Below are 26,108 nucleotides of genomic sequence, written 5' to 3'. Positions count from 1 at the left end.
AATGCCGCACTCCTGTATAACCCACAGCACTCGGAATAAAACAGAAATAGGCTTATTTAAGAAAGGCTAGAGGTTCTACAAGAGACAGAGGTGATGGGAAAAAATGGTTACAATAAAAACAAAATATTAAAATACCAGCTATTGCCTACACTTCTTAATAGTTATCTTTCCTGTGTAATATAGTAGGCTTCCCCCGCCCCAAGTTCAGTCTGTTGTAGAGCTGATTGGAGGACTGCAGAGGAGCCAGGCTCCAGTTGTTCATGAGAACACCACCGTACTCAAGATGTTGCCTCACTGAATGGATACAGAGAGCCTCTCCCCACTCTGCTATCCTGAAACCTGCTTTATCTCTATTCACAGAAAGGTCAAATCTCTGTTTGCTGCAATGTTCTTTTTTTAATTTCCAAGTGGCTTTGATTGTGTGCAGTTGTCATTGATGGTTTTCCATTGGAAGTCTTGGGATGGAGCAGGGCTACACAACTGAGCCTTGCATTGCATCACTGCCTAACCTGGGACGGGTGACAGCTCCTTGCTGCCCTAATAAACCATCACTGAGACACATTTTCCCTTGGTGACTAGTTTTACTTGAGTCCATAAAGCAAACTTTCAATATAAATACACTGTTAGTTAAATATTACGTGTACACATCTCACAATGATTAGGAGTATTGACAAGTTACAAGCTTTCTGTAGATACCTCACATGTAACTGTTTATGGAAAATATCCTGCAAGGTATGTTTGGTGTAGTGAGTTTGTCAGGTCAGAGGTAATAGTTGTTTTCAAACAATGAGGGACCCCTGGCCAAGGAGCCTCTGTGTCATAGCACCTAGTCCAGACTAGCCCTTCCTCACAAAAAGAAAAAAAGGAAGAAGCACCACCCCCTTAGACCCAATAGTTACAGCACTCACCCAGGATGAGGGAGAACCAAGTTCATTTTTCCATTCAGCCTGAAGTAGAGCAGGGACTTAAAGCCAGGGCTCCCACAACTCACGTGAGCACCCTAACCTGTAGGCAATGCTCAGAGCTTACTCAGTTTCTCCTGTTGAAGCTTTTCCATTTTGTATAACTAATTGAATGGTCATTGGCACTAGAATGGGAATCTAGATAACCCCGTTCTCTGGTGAGTGCCCCGACCACTGGGCTCAATGAGCATTGTGGTGTTTTCCCTAACATATCAGTTTGGGGCTAATATCTCTACCAGGTTTGCTGATCCTTGGGAGATTGGGACATAACAAAATAAAATAAAATCCATTTCCAATGATTTCACAGCAGACAATAGGCCTGCTAAGGTACAGCTCTGTGGGGATAGATGCAAGGGGTAAGTGCATTCCCTTGGATGATCTTTTTTTTTAAACTGGGAGTGAGTTTCTTATGGTCAAATTTTAAGCCACAAGATTTAGTAATTTCTTCCATCCCTGTTTTGGCCTTTTGTTCAGTTGTGGATGATCCTGCCCTGATTTCTTCTCTTCTCTCATCTTGTCAGCTCAGGATGACAGGGAATATGGGTCATTGTCTCTATCCTGACAAACAGTCTGCATTGATAATTTCGTAGGGAAATCCCAGTCTCTGAGGGAGCATATGCTGAGGGGTTTCCCTTTGTCTCTCCCCACAGCGTGACCAGGCCTGAGGAATGGATACACTTTCTCTGAATTGTCAAGAGGCACCACAAAAATATCAGCCAAGACGTTAACGTTATAAAATGAAACTGTCCCTGCTTCTCTATCCAGGTAAACCCCAATCACTGTCGGCCATAAATCCCACTCCCGGATTTTAGTGTTTGCCTCCCTGGGGTGATATAGCCCCTCAGATCTCCGCAGGGACCAGCACCCCTCCACAGGGGGGTTCTCTAATTGTGCTGCTATCACTCTGTCCCTCACAGTCTCGTTCAGCACCCCCAGCTCCCAGTCTGGTTCATCCCCCACCTCCACCTCCCAGTACTGCCTCCCACTCACAAACCCCTCCCTCCCCACTGCGATCAGGGCTCCAGAGGGGGTGGTCTGCTCTAGAGATTCAGGTTCATGCCAGACTCTTCTCCCATCCCCGGACACTTTCAGTGCTGGGTGTTTACAATCTGGATCCAGAGTGATGGGAACTGGGGAGAGAAACCAAAACAAAGGTTAAAAAAACATGGGCATGTCCAGTCTTGAGAAAAGAAGACCTGAAAAAGGTCTGTAAATATGTTAAGGGTTGTTATAAAGAGGCTGGTGATCAATTGTTCTCTATGTGGAGGGCTAATGAGATGGTTTGCTGCTGACAGGCCATTAAAGAGACCTGACAAAGGATAGCCTGCAATTTCCCATAGTATAGAAGTTTATGCTCAGAACAGCACTTATATTTAAAGCTGAGTGAATAATTATTCTGCTGTATGGGGGTTAACAGGAAAATTGTTTTGCTTAGTTTTGAACTAAAATGGAATATTCTCCATATTTCTCAATGAAACTAAAACCAAAACCAACAAGAACAAATAATTTCAGATTGAAAACTGCCAAGAAGGAAACAAAATGAAAACCATGAAACATTTTTTTTCTCCCTCCCCCCATTTTGTTTTGTTAAATTTTCAGGTTTTTTTATTTTGTTTTTTGTTTTTGAAAAAAAATGGGTTTTGGCTTTTCATTTTTTCTTTTCAAAAATAAATATGGCTAAATTGTGAAACAGCATTTCAAAATGAAAAGTCAGACTTTAATTTTGAAATGGTAGAACCATTTCAACTTTTTTGAAAAACAAAACAAAACATTTTTATTCCACCAAAAACTATTTGCCAAATTTGACCCAAATTCATGATTAGTTTTGGTGTTCTGAAAGATGATGTTATTGGCAAATTTACTATTTGCCAAAAATTTTCACCCAGCTCTACTTGTACCTCTAATGTCATAGAGTTTAAGGCCAGAAGGGACCACCAGATCATCCCATCTGTCCTCCTGCATACCACAGGCCTCCTATGCCACACAGCATTTATGGTGATGTACATAAATTTGGATTACCATGGTATCTGTGGCAAAGTCAATACATTGAAATAGAGAATTCAGTCCCCTTTCACCAGGGCAAAAGTAACTTGTAATCATACTTAGTGAAGGACAGACCATTCATGAGACTTCTGTCTTATGTCTTGCAATGCACACACTCGCCTGCCTGTCCCTACAGTGGTTCCATGTGGCTTGTCTGTCCATACCTAATTTTGGAATATATGTTGTATTTCAAAATCTGGACTATCAGGTGCCTACTGTTTGTGGAGTGGGTGGGTCTGGCCATCAATTCACCCCATCACAAACTCTAATAATAAGCTACAGCTTTTGTACATTACACAGTATTGACTAATATATGCTGGCTACCACACATATATATTGTGCTGATAATACTATTCACAGTAAATATTCCATGCATTTAAAAATTCATATTATTAATCATTAATATAGAAGTTGTGAATCCCAAATGGGCCTGAATCTTTATTAAAATCCTGTTAATTTATGCTAAGTATCTCATAAACCTTGCATTTGCTGAAGTAAACTTTGGCTTAAATAGGAAAACTGTCAGTATCAGGACATATAATTGGTTCCAAACAGCAACAGAAAGGATGCAACTCTTGCAAACCTATTTATCCTGGTACAGACCTATAAGGTGGCTTCATTCCCCTCAGAACCTGGAATGCATGTACCCAGAACAAAGATTAGGGTGCATCATGGGACCAGAAAAACAAGATAAAAGCTAATTGGTTGGCTCTAGTTTCAAATGGTGTATGGTACCTTTTACTGGTAAACATATCAGGTATAAAAGGATTGCTTTTGAGGTGTATCTTTGGGAAGCACACCTTCTGCATCAGGTGAACATAACATTGCTTTATAGGACCATGCTTGGGACACTGGTATCTTATAGAATCTTTTTTATGTACCATATTAATAAACCTAACTGACACTGGTTATTTTGGTCTCTTAAGTACATTTCATAATGAAATAAGGACCCAAAATGTGGTCAAACAGCTATTATACAATTTATCAAAAGACACATCTAGCCCCAGTCTAGAGTCATTGTTGCCTGTCAGTGCTGTCCCACTCACCCAAGTAGCTTCGAGCCTTCCTGAAATCTGCAAAGGAAGGAAAATGAATGTGTTTATGGATTGCCTGGACATTTGTAGAGAGAAGTGATGTCATTCTGGAGTAGATTATAATTTGCATGTCCATAATATGCAACATAGAAACATATCATCTTACCTAATTCCACTGTCAGTCTCTCTGAAATGGAAAGAGATTGTGTTATTCCCTATAAATTATGCAGAGCTGGGCTGATCAACAATCATGTGATCTCTTTAAGCGTGTTTCTTCTATTCTCTCACTGCAACAGGAGAGAAGTCCAAGTCAGACACTGAGGGAAAGAAACCCATTTAACAGCTGTGAGATTGGAGGTCTCTGCTAATTTCCCAGTGATGGATTTAGTATTCTCTGTGTGATGTTGGGCCTTTACTCACCCCGTCAACATTAAAAAAGGGAGATTAAAGGAACCTCACAAGGTTAAATATGTTTAAAGAAAATTCCTTTCCTCCACTACTGATAATTAGAGCTGGGCAAAATTCTTCAGACAAATAGTTTATTCAGCAAAAAAGGCAGTTTCAGGTCAAGCAGAACTATTTGCTAATTTTCATGGAATTTGGTGAATAGTTTCAGCTAAAAAAGGTGGTGGTGTTTTTTTTTCCACAAAAGTAAAAATGTTCTATCTTGACATTTTGGAAATGAAATGTTTTTGTTTGAAAATGATGTTTCATATTTTTAAATTTAGCTCAATTCATATAAAAAGAACAAAATAAAAACATTAATTAACACCCCAAAATTAAACAATCCAAACAAAAACAAACAAACAAAAAAACCTGGGGAAAATAATGTTTCAGGTTAAACAAAATGTTTCATTGATTTTTTTTTTTTGATTTTTCATTTTCCCAAGAAAAACTGAAAAATTTGCATTTGGGTTTGACAAAAACAATGTTTTTTGTCAGAGTTTTTGGTTCGGCCACCAAAATGAAAAATCAATTATTCACTCAGCTCTACTAGTAATCCATGAGGTCATTAAAAGGATGTGTTTCTGCTCTAGCTGAATAAGATTTAGATTAACATGGAAAGGAATGGCGCTCTCATTCAGGATCTGCTCTTGACAAGAAAGTAAGGAGACTGTTAACCTTTCTCATATCCACATATGGGGAAAAGATTCCTGTAGCTACAGGGACACATCCAGCGCTTCTCTATGGCATCACAAAAATGTGACTGATTGTCTGATGCTGAAGTCAATGTGACATCTATTTATCTAGGTGTGAGAGCTTGGAACACTATGTCTGCTGGAGAAAACATTCATGCTGGGGTAGGGTTAGCTTCGGCTGTCTCAGATTTGGCTCACACTGTTCTCAGGCCCATGAGCAGAGCACAAAGCTTGTATCACAGACATTTCTGTAGCTATTCAGCACCATGTGCCACAGGTAAAGTCTGCTCAGTGACTCTCTAATGGGACAACAGATGCACTTACCAATCCTCTTGCTTCGATCATGCTGTTCTGGGAAGAGAAGAAAGAAACACGTCCCAAACTCAGTGTGTGGAATTTGGATTAGAGCAATTTGAACCACACAGTCATGTATCTCAGAACCAAAGATACATTGGGTGAGGTCCACAAAGGTATATAGGTGCCTCGCTCCCATTGAAATCAATAAGAGTTAGACACCTAAATAATTTTGCGAATCCCATTTGTTGTTGTTAATGAACAAAAGCAGGGGCACCATGTGTAACATGAAGAAAGAACTCTGTATGTCTACAAAGTGCTATATGTCCTTTATGGGACTGATTTGCAGCATTGTGAGAGAGACAAGGGGAGTGAGGAAATATCGTTCTTGAACGGACTTCTGTTGGAGACAGACGGGGCGGCTCTAGGGATTTTGCCGCCCCAAGCACGGCAGGCAGGCTACCTTTGGGAGTGCCTGAGGGAGGTCCGAAGCCACAGGACCAGTGGACCCTCCGCAGGCAAGCCACCAAAGGCAACCTGCCTGCCGCCTTCGCGGCGACTGGAAGAGCACCCTCCGTGGCTTGGCGTGCTGGGGCCTGGAGCCATCCCTGGAGACAGAGAGAGGCTTTCAAGCTCCACAGAGCTCTAAAAGATATCACCTCACCCACCTTGTCTTTCTCATATCCTAGGACCAACACGGTCACAACAACACTGTAACATTGTGAAACTACGAGGGCTTGTTTGAAGGAGCTTGGCTATTGAGTGCTTTTGTGGGTTCCTGAACTTACCACTCACCTTTAGGTTTCACACTGAATGTCTTGATTTACTTGTGAAGAGTGACTTTAGTGCATCTCTTTATAGAGCATTTAGCAAAAGTGAATGCACAGTTTGGTATGATTCGTAGTCTCTGTTTAGCACTCTGGGCCCGGAGATATCAGCAATCGGGGGTAGGGTTCCTTGACAGAGCTGGGAGGGATGGAGGGGAGTCCAGGAATGAACTAATAGGGAACTTTGTTTGTGATGCACTGAAAATCATGTTAAAATTGCAATCTATCACTTTAAATTCAATGGGGTTTTTATTGTCCTGCCTGCAGACAGGCGAAAACTTGTGATGAGAATGAGGTCAGTTTCTCTGCTATGTTTCACTGCATACAAACAGAGAAAATAGATAAAAACATAAAATACTCCTGCTGCCAGTTAATACTAACCTTATTTCTTGCAATTCAGAATAACGCACCAAACCAAAGACAAAGCAGGCTGCTTCTTATGGCAGAGAGACCCAACTCACCCCACTTTGCTCTAACTGTCTGCACACTGAGTGCTGAAAGACTCAGATCACACACTTCCCAATCCCTACAGAGCCCACTGCCTCTATGCAGGTGGAGGAAGCTCTCTGAGAATTTAAAAGTGATAGATCCCAGTTTTACCACTTTTCAGTACACCACCTTGCTAAACAGGAGTGAGGTACATTTGTAGAGATGAGAGAGGTGTGCAGAAAAGGAATAACAGTGTGTCAGAACTGAGGTGTATTCATAGACCTTCCTGGAAGAAGCTTGCCCAGCCGTAGCCTGCCCTGTATGTGGCATTAGCTAATGCTGTACATCCCTTCTTCCCATAAACACTACAATCACTAAACAGTGCTGAGAATGTCACAGAAGACTTAGCTGATGCTTGTTCTGCTCTATATTCCTATTTCTGAGGGATTGGGAAATGCACACAGAGATGATTAAAGATCATACACACAGAGGAGGGAAATTGTCTATCTAATTATAATGTGAAAACACAAACACAATTTTTCTAGGGGATTTATCAAAATACCTGATTCCAACTCCTTCTTCTGAGCCTCTGGAATAGGAGAGAGAAAAGAGTTAGCCACATTCTCTGTTATGCTTTGTACTACATACCTGTACAGGTTAGATAACAACACTCCCCTCTCCCAACCAGGAACCAGGAACTTGGGGAGGAGCAGTGCTGTATCAGCGTTATCCATGGACAGGCTGGCCACCTAGACTGGACTCCTGGGACCAGTCAGTGGCTCCTCAGAATGGCAAAGTGCGGACTGAGAGCTCAGTGGAAGCCACACATCCAGTCCTGCACCAAACACAGTATCTCACGGTGCTTCTCAGCAATCCCTTTAGACAGTTACAGAAGGGCAGTGATGGGATAACTAAAGTGACCCATCCAGCCTACAGGAGGAATAGGTAGGATGGTTATTTAGTTAAGACAACAGGACAAGAAGCCAGGTCTCCAGAACTCTATTCCCAGCTTTGCCACAGAATTGCTATGTTACCTCAGGCAAATCCATTCCCTCTCTGTAATTCCTTATATTCATGTAACAGGGTAGCCTGCTCCTTAAGGGACAAGAGGCCTGGGGTTAGCCAGCCATGTTCAATCAGCCCCACTTGTACCATAATTAACTGCATCTTAGCCAGAGAAGGCAGGGTTAATTGGGGTCAGGTGGCAGCCTGGAATGCCTGGGTCTTGGAAAAGGGCTGAGACAACCCAGTTTGCAGGAGGAACTCCAGGGAGCAAGGTTGGGGTCTTGACACAGGGGCTGAAGAGGGGCTGAGGCTGTGGAAAAGAGCCTGGGAGTCAGAGCTCTATCCCAGAGCCAGAGAGACTTAAAAGGTAGTTCAGAGGGGCTGAGAAATGTTCATCAGTATATGACAGGCTAATATATTGATATCACAATATTAGTATGTATTATACACACCAAATATATTAATATGTATTGCACACATAATATCAATATAACATTATTATATTGTCTATCTATCTATCTATCTATCTTTAACACAGCCTTGGCATTAGAAAACAGAAAAATTGTCGAAGTACATTAATGTTTTGTCCTGGTACAAGCTGGGGAGGTACCTTCATGGACCAGTACCTGGAATGCTTGTATCCAAAGCAAAGATAAGGAAAGGTACAGAACAAGAAGTTAAGGAACTGGGGTGAACTGGTGGGCTGGATTTTAGTGATGTGTACACATTTTTGTAACTTGAAAAATCATCCAATAAATACTAGCTGAAATGTGTAACTTTGGAAACATCTTCTGAGTAAGGTGAATGTACAACATGCATGAGACAGCCTCCCAGAAACTGGTATTGTATTGAGCCTTTCTTCCTGTACTGTGCTATCATTTATTTTGACTGACTTTGGTTGTTTGGTCTCTTGAGTATATTTCATACCAAACACAAGTGTGGTCAAGCTATTGAGTATACAATTTATCAACAGAACCGTTTTGGACTTTTCTTACCCAGAAGGGATCCAGAGTATATGTGACTTAGCCAGAGGTCCTGATGTGCACAGAAGTGGGCCTTAAGAAGCAATCAGCAAGGGTGCTGGAGGTGAAGATGCTTGCAATGCCATGCTCTGATGCCCGGGGGTGATATGGGGGTGGTAGGAACTGCTTGCAATACTCTTAATTGTAATTCTCCCAATTCAATTCTTGATCATTAAACTTATATATTATCAATAAATCCCCAGCCTGAGCATTAGCTAATCAACAGGGTATCAAGGGCAACAAGAAATCTAGTATAGGTAACTAGTTAATTTAATTTACTTAACAAGTTTATGTTTTATGCCCTGTTCCATTCCACACCTCAATCCACCCCAGCAGTCTAAAGAAAATATAACAACAACAAAAATAATGCAAGGAACATACCTAGAGATAATAGAGCTTCCTTTTCACAACGTTTCTTCTGAGAAATCTTTTGCTTCTCTAAAAGATTAAGAATTAAACATGTCATTGGTGATACAAAAGGTGTCTGAAGTTATAGGGAGTTTGATCAATAAAATAACAGGAGGTTTTGGACTATCAAAGTCCAAGATTCAAGGATCAATACATAGCCAAGTGCCTGTGATCCTTAGCACAGAAGGTGAGAAGTAATGGTCTCTGGCAGATACAGGTTACTGGGCCAGCTCGACCACTGCTTGAGGATCACTATGTTTCACCTGGAAATGGAACTGCTGAGCCTCTGAAAATAAACATGGCAAAGGAGCCAGACCTTCCCAGAGCTGGTATTGAAACCCCAGCCGGTTAAACCTGAGGAAGTCCAGCTCCTCCAAAGCTTTCACAGGCCACAAGTCTGAGACAATCTCCACACTCATCAGTATCAGACTACGGCAGCACAACATGACCTAGATGGAAGGGAGCTCCTCTGGGGTAGATTTAACAACAGACATTCTGAGAAGCAAAGGACTGGGACTGCAGTATGTTCAGTCCTATACAAACATATATCAAAATCGGGTCCTTGTTGCACAGAGCTTACAGTTTACAACATAAGACAAGACGGAAACAAAAGATGATGGTGTTGGGGAGAACAATTGTATATATATAATATATATGTTCTCCCCATTTATTTATATCTAGATCTAGATCTAGATCTAGATCTAGATATATATACACCAGGGCTGCCCAGAGGATTCAGGGGACCTGGGGTCTTCAGAGGCGAGGACTTCTTCCACGCCGGGACCTGCCGCTGAAATGCCCCAAAAACCCGGAGTGGAAGAAGCTCCGGGGGCCCGAGCCCTGCGAGAGTTTTCCGGGGCCCCCGGAGCAAGTGAAGGACCCCGCTCCGGGGCCCCCGAAAAACTCTCATGGGGGACCCTGCAAATTGCCCCACATTCCCTCCCCCCCTCGGTGGCTCTGATATACACAATGCTAATAATTTTTTGCCATTTTTCCTGATAATTATTCTCTCTAAATCTGGTATCTTTAGTTTTCACAAATGAATCTTTTGCAGGATTATTTTCTGAAACAAAATCATGGTAAACTATGTGAATTGTAAGACAGTCAGTCCTATGTCCTTAGCCTAACGCTCAGGGCCTGGGATTTAAAAAAACAACAACAGATTATCATCACCTTTATAGCCACGAAATGCCCAGGCTCCATTAGTAAGAAGAAGTAGCATAAATGATACCCAGAATGCAGACAGCCAGGGAGAAGTACGTGGGAAAATGTCATCTGTGAAGCAAAGATATAACAGTGTATAAGGAACACGGTCCCATCCCAGAGCTGGAGGAATGAGATTTTCCACCTCATTTGACTGTACAGTCATGGATCAGTGATCTCCAGCAATTCCTAAGGACTGTGCTGTATGTAGGGAAGAAGTTCTGATTTTATTTTCTTTGAGCTAGATTTGTAAGGGCATTAAGGTGACTAAAGATGCAGATAGGAACCTAGTGAGATTTTCAAAAGTTCCTAGACAGATAGATACCTTTTGAAAATCCCAGTGAACATCTATCCACATCTTTAGGCACCTCAATAACTTAACAAAATTATCTTTCTCTGTTCCACCTTTACATGGAAGGAGGCAGTGCTATTAGTGAGTATAAAATAGCCTGTGGATAGGGGGAAGCAGTAGATGTGATATATATCTTCATTTAATAAGGGTTTTGACACAGTCCCACATGATATGCTCATAAACAAACTAGCAAAATGTGGCCTAGATGAAATTACTATAAGGTGGGTGCACAACTGGTTGAAAGACCATACTCAAAGAGTAGTTATCAATGGATCACTGTGTTATATCCTTGGGGGCAGTCGGTTTAGGAAGAAATCACTTGAGGCCAGAGAGCAGACAGCTAACTAAACTACCATTTTATTTACAGATACAGAGCTCACCCAACCGGCCGAAGCCAGCCGGGCTATCCCCTAATAATCTAACTCAGTTGCCATAGGAACCAAAAACCATGACAATCAAATACACAACATATTCCTCCCCCTCTAATAAGAACATCCCCTAAATAAAACACACACTAGACTAGAGAAGGAGGGTAGACTGCCTCCATTCCCGGCTAAACCCTGGGGATTATTTTGCCCCATAACTGTGGGTTCGCCCTAGCTAAAGATCCAGCCGATGAGGAGGCTTTCTGTCTCTAGGTGGATTACGGCGAACTTCTGGTGTTGCTGCACCTGAAAGTACCATGGGCTCAGGGTCCGCAGAACGAACAGGTGAGGAGGTGGTATCAGCTCATGCTGGGCAAAGGGGTATCTCAGCAACCGGCAGTAATGGAGGAGAACAGTCAGGAACAGGTAATTCGTGATTTGGTGTCTCACCAGAAGAAGTGAAGTCAGACCCCTCAACTGCAGATGTGTCCTGAGGACTGGCATGACCTGGCAACAGCTGATCTATATGTCGCCGCCAGGTAAGATTCTCTGCAGTCCGGACTGTGTAGGAAACAGGTCCTGTTTGAGTGATGATTGTGGCAGGGACCCATTTAGCTCTGGTAGTATAATTCCAAGCCCAAACTGGCTGTCCCGGGCTAAAGGTTCGGTCTTTTGCTCTGGGTGCCCATCTGATGACTTGATATTGCTGCTGATGTTGCACAATTTGTTGGGGTTCAGAAGGTTTCAGCAGATCAAAGCAAGTGCGCAGCTGTCGTCCCATCATTAGAAAGGCCGGGGATGCCTGGGTTCGTAGCATGAGGTGTGTTTCTGTAGCAAAGTAAGAAGGTATCCAGACGCTTTTGAATGGAGTGTTGTCCCCTTGCTGATTTCAAAGCATTTTTCATTGTCTGCACAAATCTTTCAGCTAATCCGTTGGTGGATGGATGATATGGTGCTGACGTGATGCGGTGTATCCCATTTGCCTTCATAAAATTTTGAAACTCCTGAGAGACGAACTGCAGTCCGTTGTCACTCACAAGTTGTTCTGGCAGACCAAAATGACTAAAGAGTCCTCGTAGTTTTTGGATAGTACTCTCTGCAGTAGTGGACTGCATTATAGAGACTTCTGGCCATTTAGAATGGGCATCTACTGCCACCAAGAACATGCTTCCTTCAAGGGGGCCAACGAAGTCAACGTGAATACGTTGCCACGGGTTTTCAGGCCAGTCCCATGGGTATAGGGGTGCCCACTGGGGTGCATTCCTCACACCCTGACATGACATACAAGCTTTTGCCTTCTCTTCAATAGCACTGTCCAATCCAGGCAACCAAAAATAGCTTTGTGCAATTTCCTTCATGCGCACTATTCCACAGTGACCAGAATGTATCTGTTCTAACATCTGTGATCTCAGTGGTGGTGGAATAATGAAATGTCTCCCCCACAACAAACAACCAGATTGGACCGATAACTCCGTCCTCCTGGACATGTAGGTAACAAGGTCGGGTGAAACCGGAGAGGTTTGTCGAGATTTTCCATGCATCACCAGGTCCATAACTTGGGACAATACTGGGTCAACGCGAGTTGCCTTCTTTATCTGAGTAGCAGTGATGGGTGTATTCTCTACCTGTTCAAAGTAGAAGATTTCCTTTTGGGCACTATCTTGATGTTTGACCGGCAAAGGCAACCTTGAGAGGCCATCTGCATTGCCGTGCAGAGTGGATTTCCGATATTTGATGTCATATGTGTGTGCTGAAAGTAACAATGCCCAACGTTGCATACGACTAGCAGCTAATGGGGGAATGCCTGTGTAGGGTCCAAAAATTGACGTCAGAGGTCGATGGTCTGTGAGAAGAGTAAACTTTTGCCCAAACAGGTACTGATGAAACTTCCAAATTCCAAAAACAATTCCTAATGCCTCACATTCGATTTGGGCATAGTTAGTTTCTGCTTTGCTTAGAGTGCGTGAAGCAAAAGCAATAGGTCTTTCTTCTCCCGAAGGCATAATGTGTGACACGACCGCTCCCACTCCATAAGGGGAAGCATCGCAGGCCAATTGCAGGGGTAAGGATGGATCAAAGTGCGTTAGAACTTCAGAATTTAACAATGCATCCTTAGCTTTGTTAAATGCAACATCACAGGCTTCAGTCCATTTCCAGGCCTTGTTATGCCCAAGGAGCTCATGAAGTGGTTTTAGCAGTGTAGCTAACTGTGAGATGAACTTTCCATAATAGTTCAGTAGTCCTAGAAACAAGCGCAGCTGGCTTACATTTTGAGGTGGGGGAGCCTCCACAATAGCTTTAACTTTTGCAGGGGCCTTATGAAGACCTGCAGAATCAATGATGTGTCCCAAATATTCAACGGAGGGCTTGAAGAATTCACACTTGTCTTTGCGTACTCGTAGGCCATACTCTTCCAGTCTTTGTAGGGTAGCCTCTAAATTCTTTAAGTGATCCTCTTCATTTCTTCCAGTGACCAGGATATCATCCAGATAGCACTGAACTCCTGACAAGCCACACAAGATCTGGTCCATAGTCGTCTGGAACAGGGCGGGAGCAGACGTTATTCCGAAGGGTAGGCGACAGTATCGATAAAGCCCCTTATGAGTCACAATAGTCAACAGCTCTTGGGACTTTTCATCGACGTGCATCTGTAAATATGCTTGACTCAGATCAATCTTACTGAACTTTTGTCCCCCAGCCAGGCCTGCGAAGAGGTCATCGATGTGGGGAAGCGGGTATTGCTCTGCACACAACACTGGGTTGATAGTGACTTTAAAATCACCGCAAATCCGGAGACAGCCATCTTTCTTCATTATTGGAACAATAGGAGTGGCCCATGAGCTATGGGTAACTGGTATTAGTACTCCATTGGTGACCAGGCGCTCCAGGTCTGCTTCAACTTTTGGCCTGATGGCATATGGCACAGTTCGGGCTTTCAGATATTTTGGTGGACTGTCAGGTTTAATGTTCAATGTCACAGTGATTCCCTTCATACTTCCCAAATCATCTCCAAAAACAAAAGCATATTTCCTTAGTATAGGGGTTAGACTGGTTTCTTCTTTAGTCATCCGGTGCACTTCTGCCCAGTTCACTTGAATCTTCCCAAGCCAAGACCAACCCATTAAGGCTGGGTAGTTACCTCTCATCACAAACAGTGGGAATTTAGCAGCCTGTCCATTGAGCTCCACCTTAACATCAATAGTGCCCAACATGGGCACAGCTTCTCCCGTATACATCTTCAGAACAGTTTTTGTTGCCTTAAGCGGAAGATGCTGTAGCTTTTCTTTATACACAGTCTCGGATACCAGCGAGACAGCTGCAATGGTGTCCAGTTCCATGCATATAGGTTTGCCATCCAACAACGGGGTTACCCAGTATTCATGTGAGCCCACTGCCAAAGACAAAACATACAGTGGCACTTCCTCTTGCGATGAGGTGTCACCTTGATCATCCTGGGTCTGCTCTAGGGTATGCAGGGTTCCTCTTTTTGTCGGCCAGACCACAGGCCTCTTTTTCTTTTGTTTACAGGCACACTCAATGTGTCCCTTTTTGCCACAATGTCGACACACCAGGTCCTTACACCAGCATTCTGATGCCTGGTGACCCGGCTTACCACAGCAGTAACATTCTTGACTCCACACAGTTTTGTGGGTCGGTTCTTGTGACACTTTTTGCACCCTAGGGGATGCACCGATGTATTGCGCCTCCCTTGTAGCCAATTCCATGGAGACAGCAATATCCACAGCCTTCTGTAATGTAAGCTGAGCCTCTGTCAGTAGGCGCTTCCGTACAGCTTCACTGTAGAGGCCACACACTAACCTGTCACGCAGGGCATCATTTAACATCTCTTTAAATTCACAGTGTTCTGCTAGCTTTTTAAAATTTGCTACAAATTGTACAACTGTTTCATCTTCTTTTTGGTCTCTTTTGTGGAACCTATATCTTTCAGCAATTACCAGTGGTTTTGGGGAAAAATGGGACCCCAGGATTTCCACAATGTCACTGTAAAATTTAGTCTCAGACTTAACAGGGTGTAGTAAGCTGCGTAGCAGGGAGTAGGTTTTAGCCCCTACAACACTTAAGAATATTGGCACCTTCTTCGCTTCTGTAATGTCATTTGCAATGACAAAAACCTCAAAACGCTGAGTATACACATGCCACTGCTCTATATTCTCATCAAAAGGTTCCAGTGGCCTGGTCAGAGTAGCCATGATTTTAGTTTCACTTTCACAGTCAGTGCAAACAAGCAGTATTTTTCTTTGTTTGTTCTTTACCTTGTCTTCTACTTCCTTCTGTTACTGGAGCAGCCCTGGAATCCCATCCCTCGTCGCCACTTGTTATATCCTTGGGGGCAGTCGGTTTAGGAAAGAATCACTTGAGGCCAGAGAGCAGACAGCTAACAAAACTACCATTTTATTTACAGATACAGAGCTCACCCAACCGGCGGAAGCCAGCCGGGCTATCCCCTAATAATCTAACTCAGTTGCCATAGGAACCAAAAACCATGACAACCAAATACACAACACACTGTCAAACTGGGAGGTCGTATCTATTGGGGTCCCCCAGGGATTAGTCCTGGGTCTAGTACTTTTCAATATTTTCATTAATGACTTGGATAACAGAGTGGAGAATATGCTTGTAATATTTGCATTTGATACCAAGCTTGGAGGAGTTGCAAGCCCTTGGGAAGACAAGATTAGAGTTCAAAACAACGTTGATAAACGAGAATTTCTCTGAATTCAACAAGATGAAATTCAATAAAGATAAATGCAAAGTGCGTCACTTAGGAAGAAAAAAAATAAATGCACAACAACAAAATGGGAAATAATTGGCTAGGTGGCAGTACTGCTGAAAAGGATCCGGGGATTACAGTGGATCACAAATTGAATTTGAGTTTACAAACAAGTTGGATAAACACCTGTCAGGGATGGTTTAGATTTACTTGGTCCTGCATCAGTGCAGGGGCTGGACTTGATGACTTCTCAAGGTACCTTCCAGCCCTATCAGGGCCAGTGCAACCATTTAGGCGACCTAGGCAGTTGCCTAAGGAGCTAGGATTTGGGCGGCGCCATTTTCTTCAGCAGCGACCAAGGAGGCTGGATCTTCGGCCGCCCCAGTCGCCACCGGCATTTAGGCAGAGGGAGATGGGTCAGGGGAGCACGGAGAGGGCCGCTTGCAGCAAGTAAGGGGGGGGGCGGCATGCAGGGGAACTCCCTGCCCCAGCTTACCCCTGCCCCACCTCCTCCCCGAGCATGCTGTGGCTGCTTCACTTCTCCTGCCTCCCAGGCTTGCGGCACCTAAGCTGATTGGCACTGCAATCCTGGGAGGTGGGAGAAGTGAAGCAGCAATGGCGTGCTCGGGGAGGAAGCGGGGCAGGGGTGAGCTGGGGTGGGGGGGGGCCTCAGGGCAGAGGGTGGGGTGGGGAGCTGCCACAAGGGGGGCGCCTCATGGCGGAGGGGGGTGTTGCTGCAGGAGAGGGGGGAGCACCTCGGGGGGCTGGGGGGGGTGCAAGGTGGAAGTTTCGCCTAGGGCATGAAACATCCTTGCACCGGCCCTTAGCCCTATATTTCTATGATTCTGTGATGCTACGTCTATCGCAGAGTGAGTGGCACACTCTGCAATCTGTCAGGGAGACTTAAATTTCTCCTTCATTTGTCAGGTGATTTCTGCTATGTGAAATTTAAAAAGTCACATTTTTCTGTTTGTATATTGAAAGCCAAATATAGACCAGTGTTGCTGCTTGGAACAAAAGGACTATATGATTTTCAGCTCATGTAGATGTGTCCCCGCTAACTCTGCTTGAGCTAGTGTGCTAAAAATACCAGCATGGCTGGGTAGCATGCGTGGCTGTTTGTGCCGGCTGCTCTGAGTATGTACACAGGGGATCTGGATGGGTTGGTACTTGGGTGTCTAGCCTCAGCTGCTGTAATTGCTACCCTGGCTACATTGCTGTTCTCAGCACTGCTTGTGAGGAGCTACTACAGATATGTCTATGTGGCAGGAATCACACCTCCAACCTCAAATGTAGACATAACCCTATGCCACACCCCTCACTGCAGGCCCCAAAAATGTCTTTCCAAACAGAAGCATGGCAACAACTGATTATTACAGTTGAGTTGGTCAGAACCCCACCATGAATCTGTGTTACAGATTCCCTGTGGACAGTGGAAAGAATGATGAATATCTACTGTCTTTGTGTCAATACAAGAAAAAAAAACCCTAAACATGTTAACTGGAGTTTGGCTAAAGAGTCTCCCCCTGGCTTCTAGGGACACTCATGTCAGGCAGAGAGTAACACAACCTTATTTATTGTCCAGAACTATTGCACACACAGAGAGTGTGTGAGACAATGAGTAAATTCTGGGCTCTGCCTGATTTTGGGGAAGGGATCCAGTTTCAATTCCGATTAGGCACTGCATGATTTAACAAAATTTAGAGACATGACTGTGCTGGCATGGGGAGGGGAAACTGGAAGAGTCTCCCAAGAAAAGTGATGGTACAGCCCCTATAACTGGTGGCATAGTGAAATTCACTGGACAGTCCCTGGAGAATACACTATCAGAGACCATCCTGCACTGGCCCCAGTGGAAGGATGAGATGGGGTCTAATTCTGTTTTCCATCCCGCACTTTTCAGATCCAGCCCCACAGAGACTGCCCCATAGAGATCCCAGTGAGACCATTTCTGGTCTCCTAAAAGCTCTCCCGTTATCAGCTGCTGTCATTGGTGGTGACGCTGTTCAGCAACAGCAACAGAAGCAGAATTTTCTAAACAATCTGGGGAATAAGAGGCCTGGGTGATGCCAAAGACTGTAGAGAGGAGCCTTATACCTCTAAAGTGCTTGTTCCAGGGGAGTCAGGGAACAAGATATGGAGCCTTTTAACTCTCAGTAGCTATCTTCAATCAAGCCAAGTGCTGTAACGAACTAAGGTTGCTACCACTGGATGGCTCTTTAGTGGTCTCTTGTGCATTTAGTTGGTGGATCTCAGTCCAGTTCTTACAGCTTAGGTGTCCACATTACAGAAACCTGCACCACCAGGGGCAGCAGCAACAAAAGGGAGAAAATTGTCCACTGTTTTTGTTCCTAAGCTACCTGAAATAGACAGTAGCTGAGGTGCAAGTTCCAAATGAGCTAGGCCCCCTCGTCTCTTTTATACCCCTCTCCCTGGGATGAGAGTAACTCACCTGAGAGATGAATGGCAGATTCTCGCTCTGTCTTCAATAGGCCATTCTGCACTACACAGATAATCTCTGCTGGGGCCTCTCCTCTTGGGACAGTGACATGGCCCAGAACATTATATAGACTTTCATTGTCCTGAGTCATTCCAGTCTTGGACTCCAGCTCCAGGTTCTGCCCTTTGTTTCCAACCCAGTGGAGTTCAGGTTTGGGGAACCATCCTGTGGATCTGCAGGCCAGCCCAATGCCCTGGCCGTGGGGACCCAGCACGTCAATGAACACTGGGGCGACAGCTGCAGACAGAGATTAAAAAATTAATTCTTGATAACCAACACTCTACTGCTGACTAGTAAATAACTCTGTAACCCACTGAGAAAGTGTGTGTCCAGCCATTTCCAGTGGTTGGTCTAGAAAGGGCTGGCTAAAAAAGATGGCTTCTTTATATCATGATGCTTGAATTTTCATCCTGACAAGTGGTAAGATGATGGAGTAGAAAATCAATCAATATTTTTACATATCTGTAACACATTAGCCTCAACAATCAAAAAGGCCTTTACCAATGTAAACCATTACATATTCAAAGATCATCCATTGCTCAAGTGCAACCACTTCTGGAGTGGAAATACAATGCATGCTGAAAAGCCACACTGCAACACTACACTTCAATGTAAGTCAGAAGGTGCAGCATGCTAACCCAGCCTGTATCTCTGCACTTATTTCACTGGGCACACCCCTGAATTCCCAAAGTGGTGGGGACACGTTTCATGAAAAAGGCAACACCTTCTGCAGCACATTGCTCCAAAGACTGCACTGGGGTCAGTGCTCATAGGGAACAGCAAACTTTACTGAGTCATTCACTCCATTCCGTGCAGCACAGTGCCCCTTAGCACCATCTTTGGACATTGGGATTAATTAGTACTGGGACTGATTTTATCCCTGGAGGAGCTGTTAATGTTGCAGAGAAGGATCTTAAACTCTATGACAGAATACGCTCCTGTATGCACACCTTATATGCTATGTAATAATCTTTGTACAAGGTCTGCTTTGTAAGGTATCATTTAAAAACACATAATTTGCAGGTCAGTTTTACTCTGATAAAAGATGTGTGGCAACGTTACATGTGCAGTTCTAAGATTTCCCATTAGAATGTGAAGAGTGTATGTTCAGAACTCATGTAGCACCAAACTGCTCAAACAGACTTGTCTTGAAGAAAGGAGTGTAAGTCTGCCTTAATTTTCATTTAAGCAGTAAACAAAGTTATCAAGAAGGAAGTGGGGGACTGAAACTGTAAAAAGAAGGGGCAAACATTCTCAAGACACCTCCCTTTCTCTCCCTGTCTGTCTCTGGCATTGCACCTAAGAAGGCAAAGAAAAACAGCCATTGGACTGTCTGGGACAGGGCTGGACAGTGCAGGACATACATATCTGGAGGTAATTGGTGACTGGGAGTCTGTTGGGGTCACCCTTTGGTACAACCCAGGCTGGTGAGACCCAAGGTGTGACTGGCAGGTTTCAGTTACACAAACATATAGGGGAGTAGCCTGGATGCAGCTGGCTGGTTGTGAGCAGTCCAAGTTGTAGGTTACAACAGCAAGGCATTGCAAGGCACCCCAGGTTACAGGGCAGGGCAGGAGACAGTCCCCCACCATTCTGCATTGTACTGCGGTATGGCACAGACCCCCTGATTTCCAAATAAGCTGACCCTGAAATATCTCACCTGCAATCTGTAGCTCAGTGTTGGCTTCGTGACTCCATGTAGGAGACTTCACAAAACAGATATATGTCCCAGCATCTGTAACATGGAGCCTCTTGAGCTTCAGTGATACATTCCCATTCCTAAATTCCTGTTGGAACATCTCTGTCCGTCTCTGGTAGTTGTCTCCCGAGATGTCCAGGTTAGATTGATTTTTGTACTGATGTACGTTTACATATCCAGCTTCACTGTGTGTCCCTTCAATTTTTGACCACAGCACTTCTGTGTCTACAGGCCAAGTCCTGGGCGACAGCTGGCAGGGTAACACCACATCCTGGCCAACAATCCCTACAACGGGGTAGGGTGAGCCAGACAGGGAGAATTTCTCTGAAAGAAACATTCCCAAGAGTGGAGTGAAAGGGACATTCTGTTCATGGAAGGAGAGGTATTCACCAAAAATTAAATGTCCATAGATTCCAAGGCCAAAGGAGACCTTTGTGATCAAAATGAAGATATCCAGTTACAACAAGGGTGGGAATTAGACACACAAGCAGAACACAATTGATTATCAGTACATCACCATAACCACTCAGCCACTTCGTCTGGTAACCTCAGAAATATAAGTGCTCAGAGACATTCAGCTGACCCCAATCTATAAATATGTGTCTGAATATTCCATCAGGTATTAACAATAGAGTGGAATGAACTGAGTTTTGTGGTTGGGTGGTTAAATTAAAAACTCTTTGTTTAGGTTTTTTCCTTTGTTTTTCATTTTGTTTTGATTTTTGGTGGTATTTACATATTTTGAGAGGTTTTCTCTTTAAAAAAAAAGAAATGTAGCTAAATTTCTGAACAAAATATCTTTGAAATAAAAAAAATGAAACCTTTCATTTGAAAATATTGAAACAAAACATTTCAACTTTTTAATTTTTTTTGGCCCAAACAGAATTCTGGAATAATTTGGGTCGACCCAAATCTGCCTTCTTGGTGACTAAGCTATTTGCCAAAAGATGTTGGCCTGCTCTAATTCATAACCCCTTTTTACTCCCTTGGTCACACTCTTCTGGAGGGGTGAATATTTAGTGAATATTTTTGGCTATTTCCAGACACACATAACTGTGTGCTCTCACTTGCTGCTGTGTATGAATATCTCTGCTGTTGATCTGATCTGATCCAGGACAACTCTGTAAAATCTATGATTAGTTTTCCAGTCTATCACATTAGTGTCTGTGACCTGTCCCTACCCAGCTTATGAGATCCAAAAGAACCAATTAACAAGACTGGTGGATGAAGACTAACCCTGCAGCCTCTTTTCACCCAGACACCATCATTTCCCTCTATAGCCATGGCAGTTGTCAGTGGAAGAATTTGTGCTGTGAAACCCAACCCATAGCAAGGCTTGTGTGTTCTCACTGAATCCAAGGGGCAGAGCCTCATGCCGAAGGAGAGAGCTCTCCCATCGGCATAATTGCTCCACTTCCCTGAGTGGCGGTAGCTATGTCGGTGGGAGAGCTTCTCCTGCCTACATAGCAATGTCCACAGCAGTGCTTAGGTTTGTGTAACTTACTTTGCTTAGGGAGGTGGTTTTCCCATACCCCTGAGTGAGCTGTTATACTGGTGGAAATGCTAGTGTGTGCAAGCTGTAAGTGTAAACTCCACTCACTCCCCCTCTAGTGGTGCCGGGGCCACATGCAGAAGTGGATGAGACTACTGGAGCCTCAGCTATCAGTAGAGTGTTCCTTAGCTCAGGCAATAGTGGCTCGTGGTTTCAGAACCCAAAGTCCCAATTCAATCCCTACTGCCAGCAATTGACCCTAGGGTGTGTTGTTACCTAAGGAATCAAATTCCCTTTGCAAATGGCAGCACAGTCGGATCACCTCTCTGAAAGGCCACTCAGAGTGGAAAAGCTACAGGATCTAACCTCACATTGGCAATGCTATGTCTGCTGCTCAGACATGAGTCTCTTGTCCCCAGATGTTTGCAGGACTGCTTCTGCCTTGCAGGATGAAGAGGCAAAAATTTTATAATGGCCTCTTCAATCAATGGCCTGTGCTATACTGGAGGTCAAACTAGATGACCAAAATGGTCCCTTCTGGCCTTGGGATCTATGAATCTATGTGACTGAAGATCCCTTTATTAAATAGTTGTTCCCCTGCATGTACTTACAGACTAATCAAGATATCCCATAACCTTCTCTTTGTTAAGAGCAAAAGACTGAGTTAATTGAGTCCATCACTATAAGGCAGTTCTTTAATCCTTTAATCATCTTATGGTTCTTCTCTGAACCCTCTCCAATTTATCAACATCTTTCTTGAACTGCACACCACAACTGGTCACAGGATTTGAGAGAGACAAGGTGGGTGAGGTAATATCTTTTATTGGACCAACTTCTGTGGGTGAGAGAGACAAGCTTCTGAGCTTATACAGAGCTCTTCCTAAGCTTGTTTCTCTCACCAACAAAAGTTGGTCTAGAATCATAGAATATTAGGGTAGGAAGAGACCTCAGGAGGTCATCTAGTCCAATCCCTTGCTGAAAGCAGGACCAACAACAACTAAATCATCCTAGCCAGGGATTTGTCAAGGTGGACCTTAAAAACCTCTAAAGATGGAGATTCCACCACCTCCCTAGGTAACCCATTCCAGTGCTTCACCACCCTCCTAGTGAAATAGTGTTTCCTAATATCCAACCTAGACCCAGGGCCAGCTCCAGACCCCAGCGCGCCAAGCGCGCGCTTGGGGCGGCATCCTGCGGGAGGGCGGCAGGCGGCCCCGGTGGACCTCCCGCAAGCATGCCTGTGGAGGGGCCGCTGGTCCCGCGGCTCCGGTGGTGCATACCCAGGCCAGCCTGCGGGAGGTCCACCGGAGCCGCGGGACCGGCGACTGGCAGAGCGCCCCCCGTGGCGTGCCGCCCTGCTTGGGGCAGCCGAAATCCTAGAGCCGCCCCTTCCTAGACCTCCCCACTGCAACTTGAGACCATTGCTCCTTCATCTGGTACCACTGAGAACAGCCTAGCTCCAACCTCTTTGGAACCACCCTTCAGGTAGTTGAAGCCTACTATCAAATCTCTCCTCACTCTTATTTTCTGCAGACTAAATAACCCCAGTTCCCTCAGCCACTCCTCATATGTCTAGTAAAAGACATAACCTCACCCACCTTGTCTCTCTTGTATCCTGAGACTGACCCAGCTACAACAATACAGTATTCTAGAGTGATTACACCAGTGCCAATAACAGAGGTAATGAACCTCTCCACTCCGACTCAACAGACCTCTGTTTATGAATACAAGGATCACATTCGACCTTTTTGGCCACAGTGTAACACTTAAAGCTCATGTTTCAGCTTATTGTCGACCAAGAACACTGAATCTTTTTCAGAGTCTTTGCTTCCACATTAGAATCCCCCATCCTCTAGGTATAGCCTGCGGTCTTTGTTCCTAGATGTATACATTTCCATTTACCCATCTTGTCATTTAATTCCATCCCTGCCCTTCCCTTCTCCAGAATTGCCCCTTTCTGAAACATCCCACTCTGTTGGGAAGTTCATGGGGCCTAAGACCCCAGGGTCTCCAAATCCCACCCCATGGGAGCAGGGTATTGGTGTTGAGGGACACTGGTGGGGATTGTATGTGGAGGTTGGACAGTTCTTGCTCAAGTTATGTTGTTTCTGGGTTATTTCACTTGATGCTGACAGCACTTAGTGCTGACTTTAATTTACTTAAGGGTATTTTTAAATCCATTTCCCAGGGTGTCCAGGGCAATGGAGGGGCGCTTTTTATGATTAAGTTAAAGGATGAAAGTGGATTTAAAGTGGTTTTACCTGAAACAGAATGGGTCACCAGGAGAAGAATTCCCAGGAAGTCTGCACAGAGCTGTCGTGGAGCCATCAGGGTAGGTGGGATTCATCTGGCAGGGTCCTGAAAGGGAAAGAGCAGTGAAAATAAGACCCCACTACGGGGATACCATATGAGGGAAGCAGCAGGTCTCGTGCCCAGTATGTCTGTCTGACTCAACATGGTTTATTCAGACTCTACAATCAGAAACCAGCATTTCACCAGGGACTGGAGAGAGGATTGTCCCAACTATGCTGTTCTGGGTCTTTCTCAATTTTACCCAGAAGGGACTGTAACCGGCACAAGGGACTTCATGGAAATAACAGCTTCTGCCCCATTGAAAGCAATAAGTCCCAACAAAAACAATAGAAAACACATTCTATCAAGAGTGCAAAGGGGATCACATGAGCTCTTCATATGTGAGTGTATAAATCCCTGCAGTGAAATGGACCCAGGAGCCCATCTACTCCAATATCCCATCTCTGAGGCTGGCCAGCACCAGGTGCTGGAAGCTGCATGAAACCCTGCAGTAAGTAGTTATGGGATAAGGTGACTATTAAAGAGCTTTATTCCCAGCCCCCATCAGTTACAGCCAGGCTCACACACTGAAGCTGAAGGATGTATAACCCCTCCAGAACCCTTGGGGTTTTTTGTTTTAGTCGTTAAGCCTTATTGTTGTAATTCTTGAGCCTTCTAGAGAGCCAGGGACTGCCTCCTCCATTGGTACTTTATTTCTCTTTAGCAAACCCCTTCATTGTGGGGGACCCTCCCTCCAAAGAAATCTCCCTTATGCCTCCTCAGTGCCACTTCCTATGTCACCAGAGGTACATGAAGTATTCCCCTCCTCCCCAGAGCTGAGCATGTTCTCTACACATTGCTCCCAGCCCCCCGGCACAGAGACTGAACTTTGGCTGCCCAAGGGAAAGCACTTTCTGTTATCCCTCAGCAGCCCAGCCCCAGAGCAAAGGATAAGTGTCTGCCCATGTCTACTGACAGCTTGAAACAAGAGCTGTGGTGTGGGGGAGGGAACTACCCTTTGCATCTCCAGGAGGTGTTAACGCCAAGTCCCTGCTGCTGTGGGTAATCCTGCCAATGATCTGTGTGTGTGGCAGAAAGAAAGGACTCAGCCCATCAATGTTAATACATCCACCCAGCTGCAGTAAGTACTGGGGACTCTACTGCTGCCCCCACCAAAGGAAGAGAGGGTGCCTGTTCCTCCCAAGTGACTCCATGCTGCTTGGTCCCTGTTTATGGGTAGGAGAACCCCCCTGTCACTGCCACTTCAAGGGGAGGCAGGACCACGGTGTCATGATATTTGAGTTAATTAGACAACAAACCAGAGAATGGGAAAGGAAAAAAATCTTTTCTTAAATAAACTAGAGAGTGTCTGTGGTGAACTCCTGTGCATAGTTAGCCTGTGTTCTGCTCCCCTGATTCCAGGGCATGCTGCAAAATCACTATATGGCCTCTCTAAATTATAAACTTGCACAAACATATCTCTACAACTTCCTGCTTAAAAAACAAAAAGCAAAGAGACAAACAAAACCAATTAGCTCCAACTTATAAACAGCTAACAGCTAACTAATAACATGTACATTAAATTCTCAACCCAACCAGTACATTTCCATAAACCCAATGTGTCAACTACCTAGAGATGAGAAGTTATCAGCACATAAAGCTGGAGTGAATTTTACTACTCACTTTCCTCAAATATCCCTTCTCCAGGGAAGTTAGCAAGTCTATGTGTCTTTCGGTATATTTAATTTCCCTCTCTGGTCTTCTCAGGATCAGCCTTTCATTACAATGTGAGCAGAGGTGAAAGTAAGCCGGTTCGGTCCTGTACGGCATACTGGCAAGAGACAGTACACCTTGCTGGACTGGACTGGCATCTCCAGGCTGGTGATTTAAAGGGCCCGGGGCTCCCTGCAGTGGCCGGAGCTCCAGTTCCTTTAAATTTCCTCCCAAGCCTCGCTGCTGGGAGCTCCAGACCTTTAAAACCCCTCCCGAGCTCCACTGCCAGAGCTCTGGAGTAGCGGTGGCAGGGCTCTGGGGGTGATTTAAAGGACCAGAGGTTCTCCACAGAGGCCGGAGCCCCAGTCCCTTTAAAGCCCCACCCAAGCCCCACTGCCAGCACCCAGGGGTAGTGGTGGCAAGGCTCCAGCAGTGATTTAAAGGGTCAGGGGCTCTGACTACTGCCAGGATCCCTGGGTCCCTTAAAGTGCTGCCCAAGAGCAGGGCTCCAGCGGTGATTTAAAGGGCTACCGCAGCCCCAGGCCCATTAAATCTCAGCCAGAGCCCTGGGGTAGCAGTGACAGCCGGGAGCCCCTT

At 44.7% G+C, this 26,108-nt stretch overlaps 1 protein-coding gene across 1 annotated transcript; it reads right to left on the bottom strand.

Annotated features, from left to right (window-relative positions):
- Positions 1-1,470: 1,470 nt before the first annotated feature.
- Positions 1,471-25,582, bottom strand: LOC120393821 (butyrophilin subfamily 3 member A1-like). The gene is made up of 11 exons (XM_039518314.1): positions 25,482-25,582; positions 23,768-23,864; positions 19,976-20,338; positions 18,268-18,552; positions 10,337-10,438; positions 9,137-9,193; positions 7,291-7,317; positions 5,503-5,529; positions 4,206-4,226; positions 4,052-4,078; positions 1,471-2,092 (listed from the first exon to the last, which is right to left on the bottom strand). The coding sequence occupies exons 2-11, from the start codon at positions 23,832-23,834 to the stop codon at positions 1,485-1,487; spliced, it is 1,584 nt and encodes a 527-aa protein (XP_039374248.1). The 5' UTR covers positions 23,835-23,864; positions 25,482-25,582; the 3' UTR covers positions 1,471-1,484.
- Positions 25,583-26,108: the final 526 nt, after the last annotated feature.

Source organism: Mauremys reevesii, unplaced genomic scaffold, assembly GCF_016161935.1.
Source record: "Mauremys reevesii isolate NIE-2019 unplaced genomic scaffold, ASM1616193v1 Contig33, whole genome shotgun sequence".
NCBI lineage: Eukaryota > Metazoa > Chordata > Testudines > Geoemydidae > Mauremys > Mauremys reevesii.
This window is presented reverse-complemented; position numbering and strand designations above follow the sequence as displayed.

Coding starts and splice junctions, on each gene's coding strand:
- LOC120393821 (XM_039518314.1), bottom strand. CDS start 23,834: ATGGCTCCACGACAGCTCTGTGCAGACTTCCTGGGAATTCTTCTCCTG. Junction 10,439..18,267: donor ATCTGCCATTCATCTCTCAG/GTGAGTTACTCT, acceptor TTTGCTTCACAG/ATGACATTTTCCCACGTACT. Junction 7,318..9,136: donor GGAAGCTCTATTATCTCTAG/GTATGTTCCTTG, acceptor CTCCTATTCCAG/AGGCTCAGAAGAAGGAGTTG.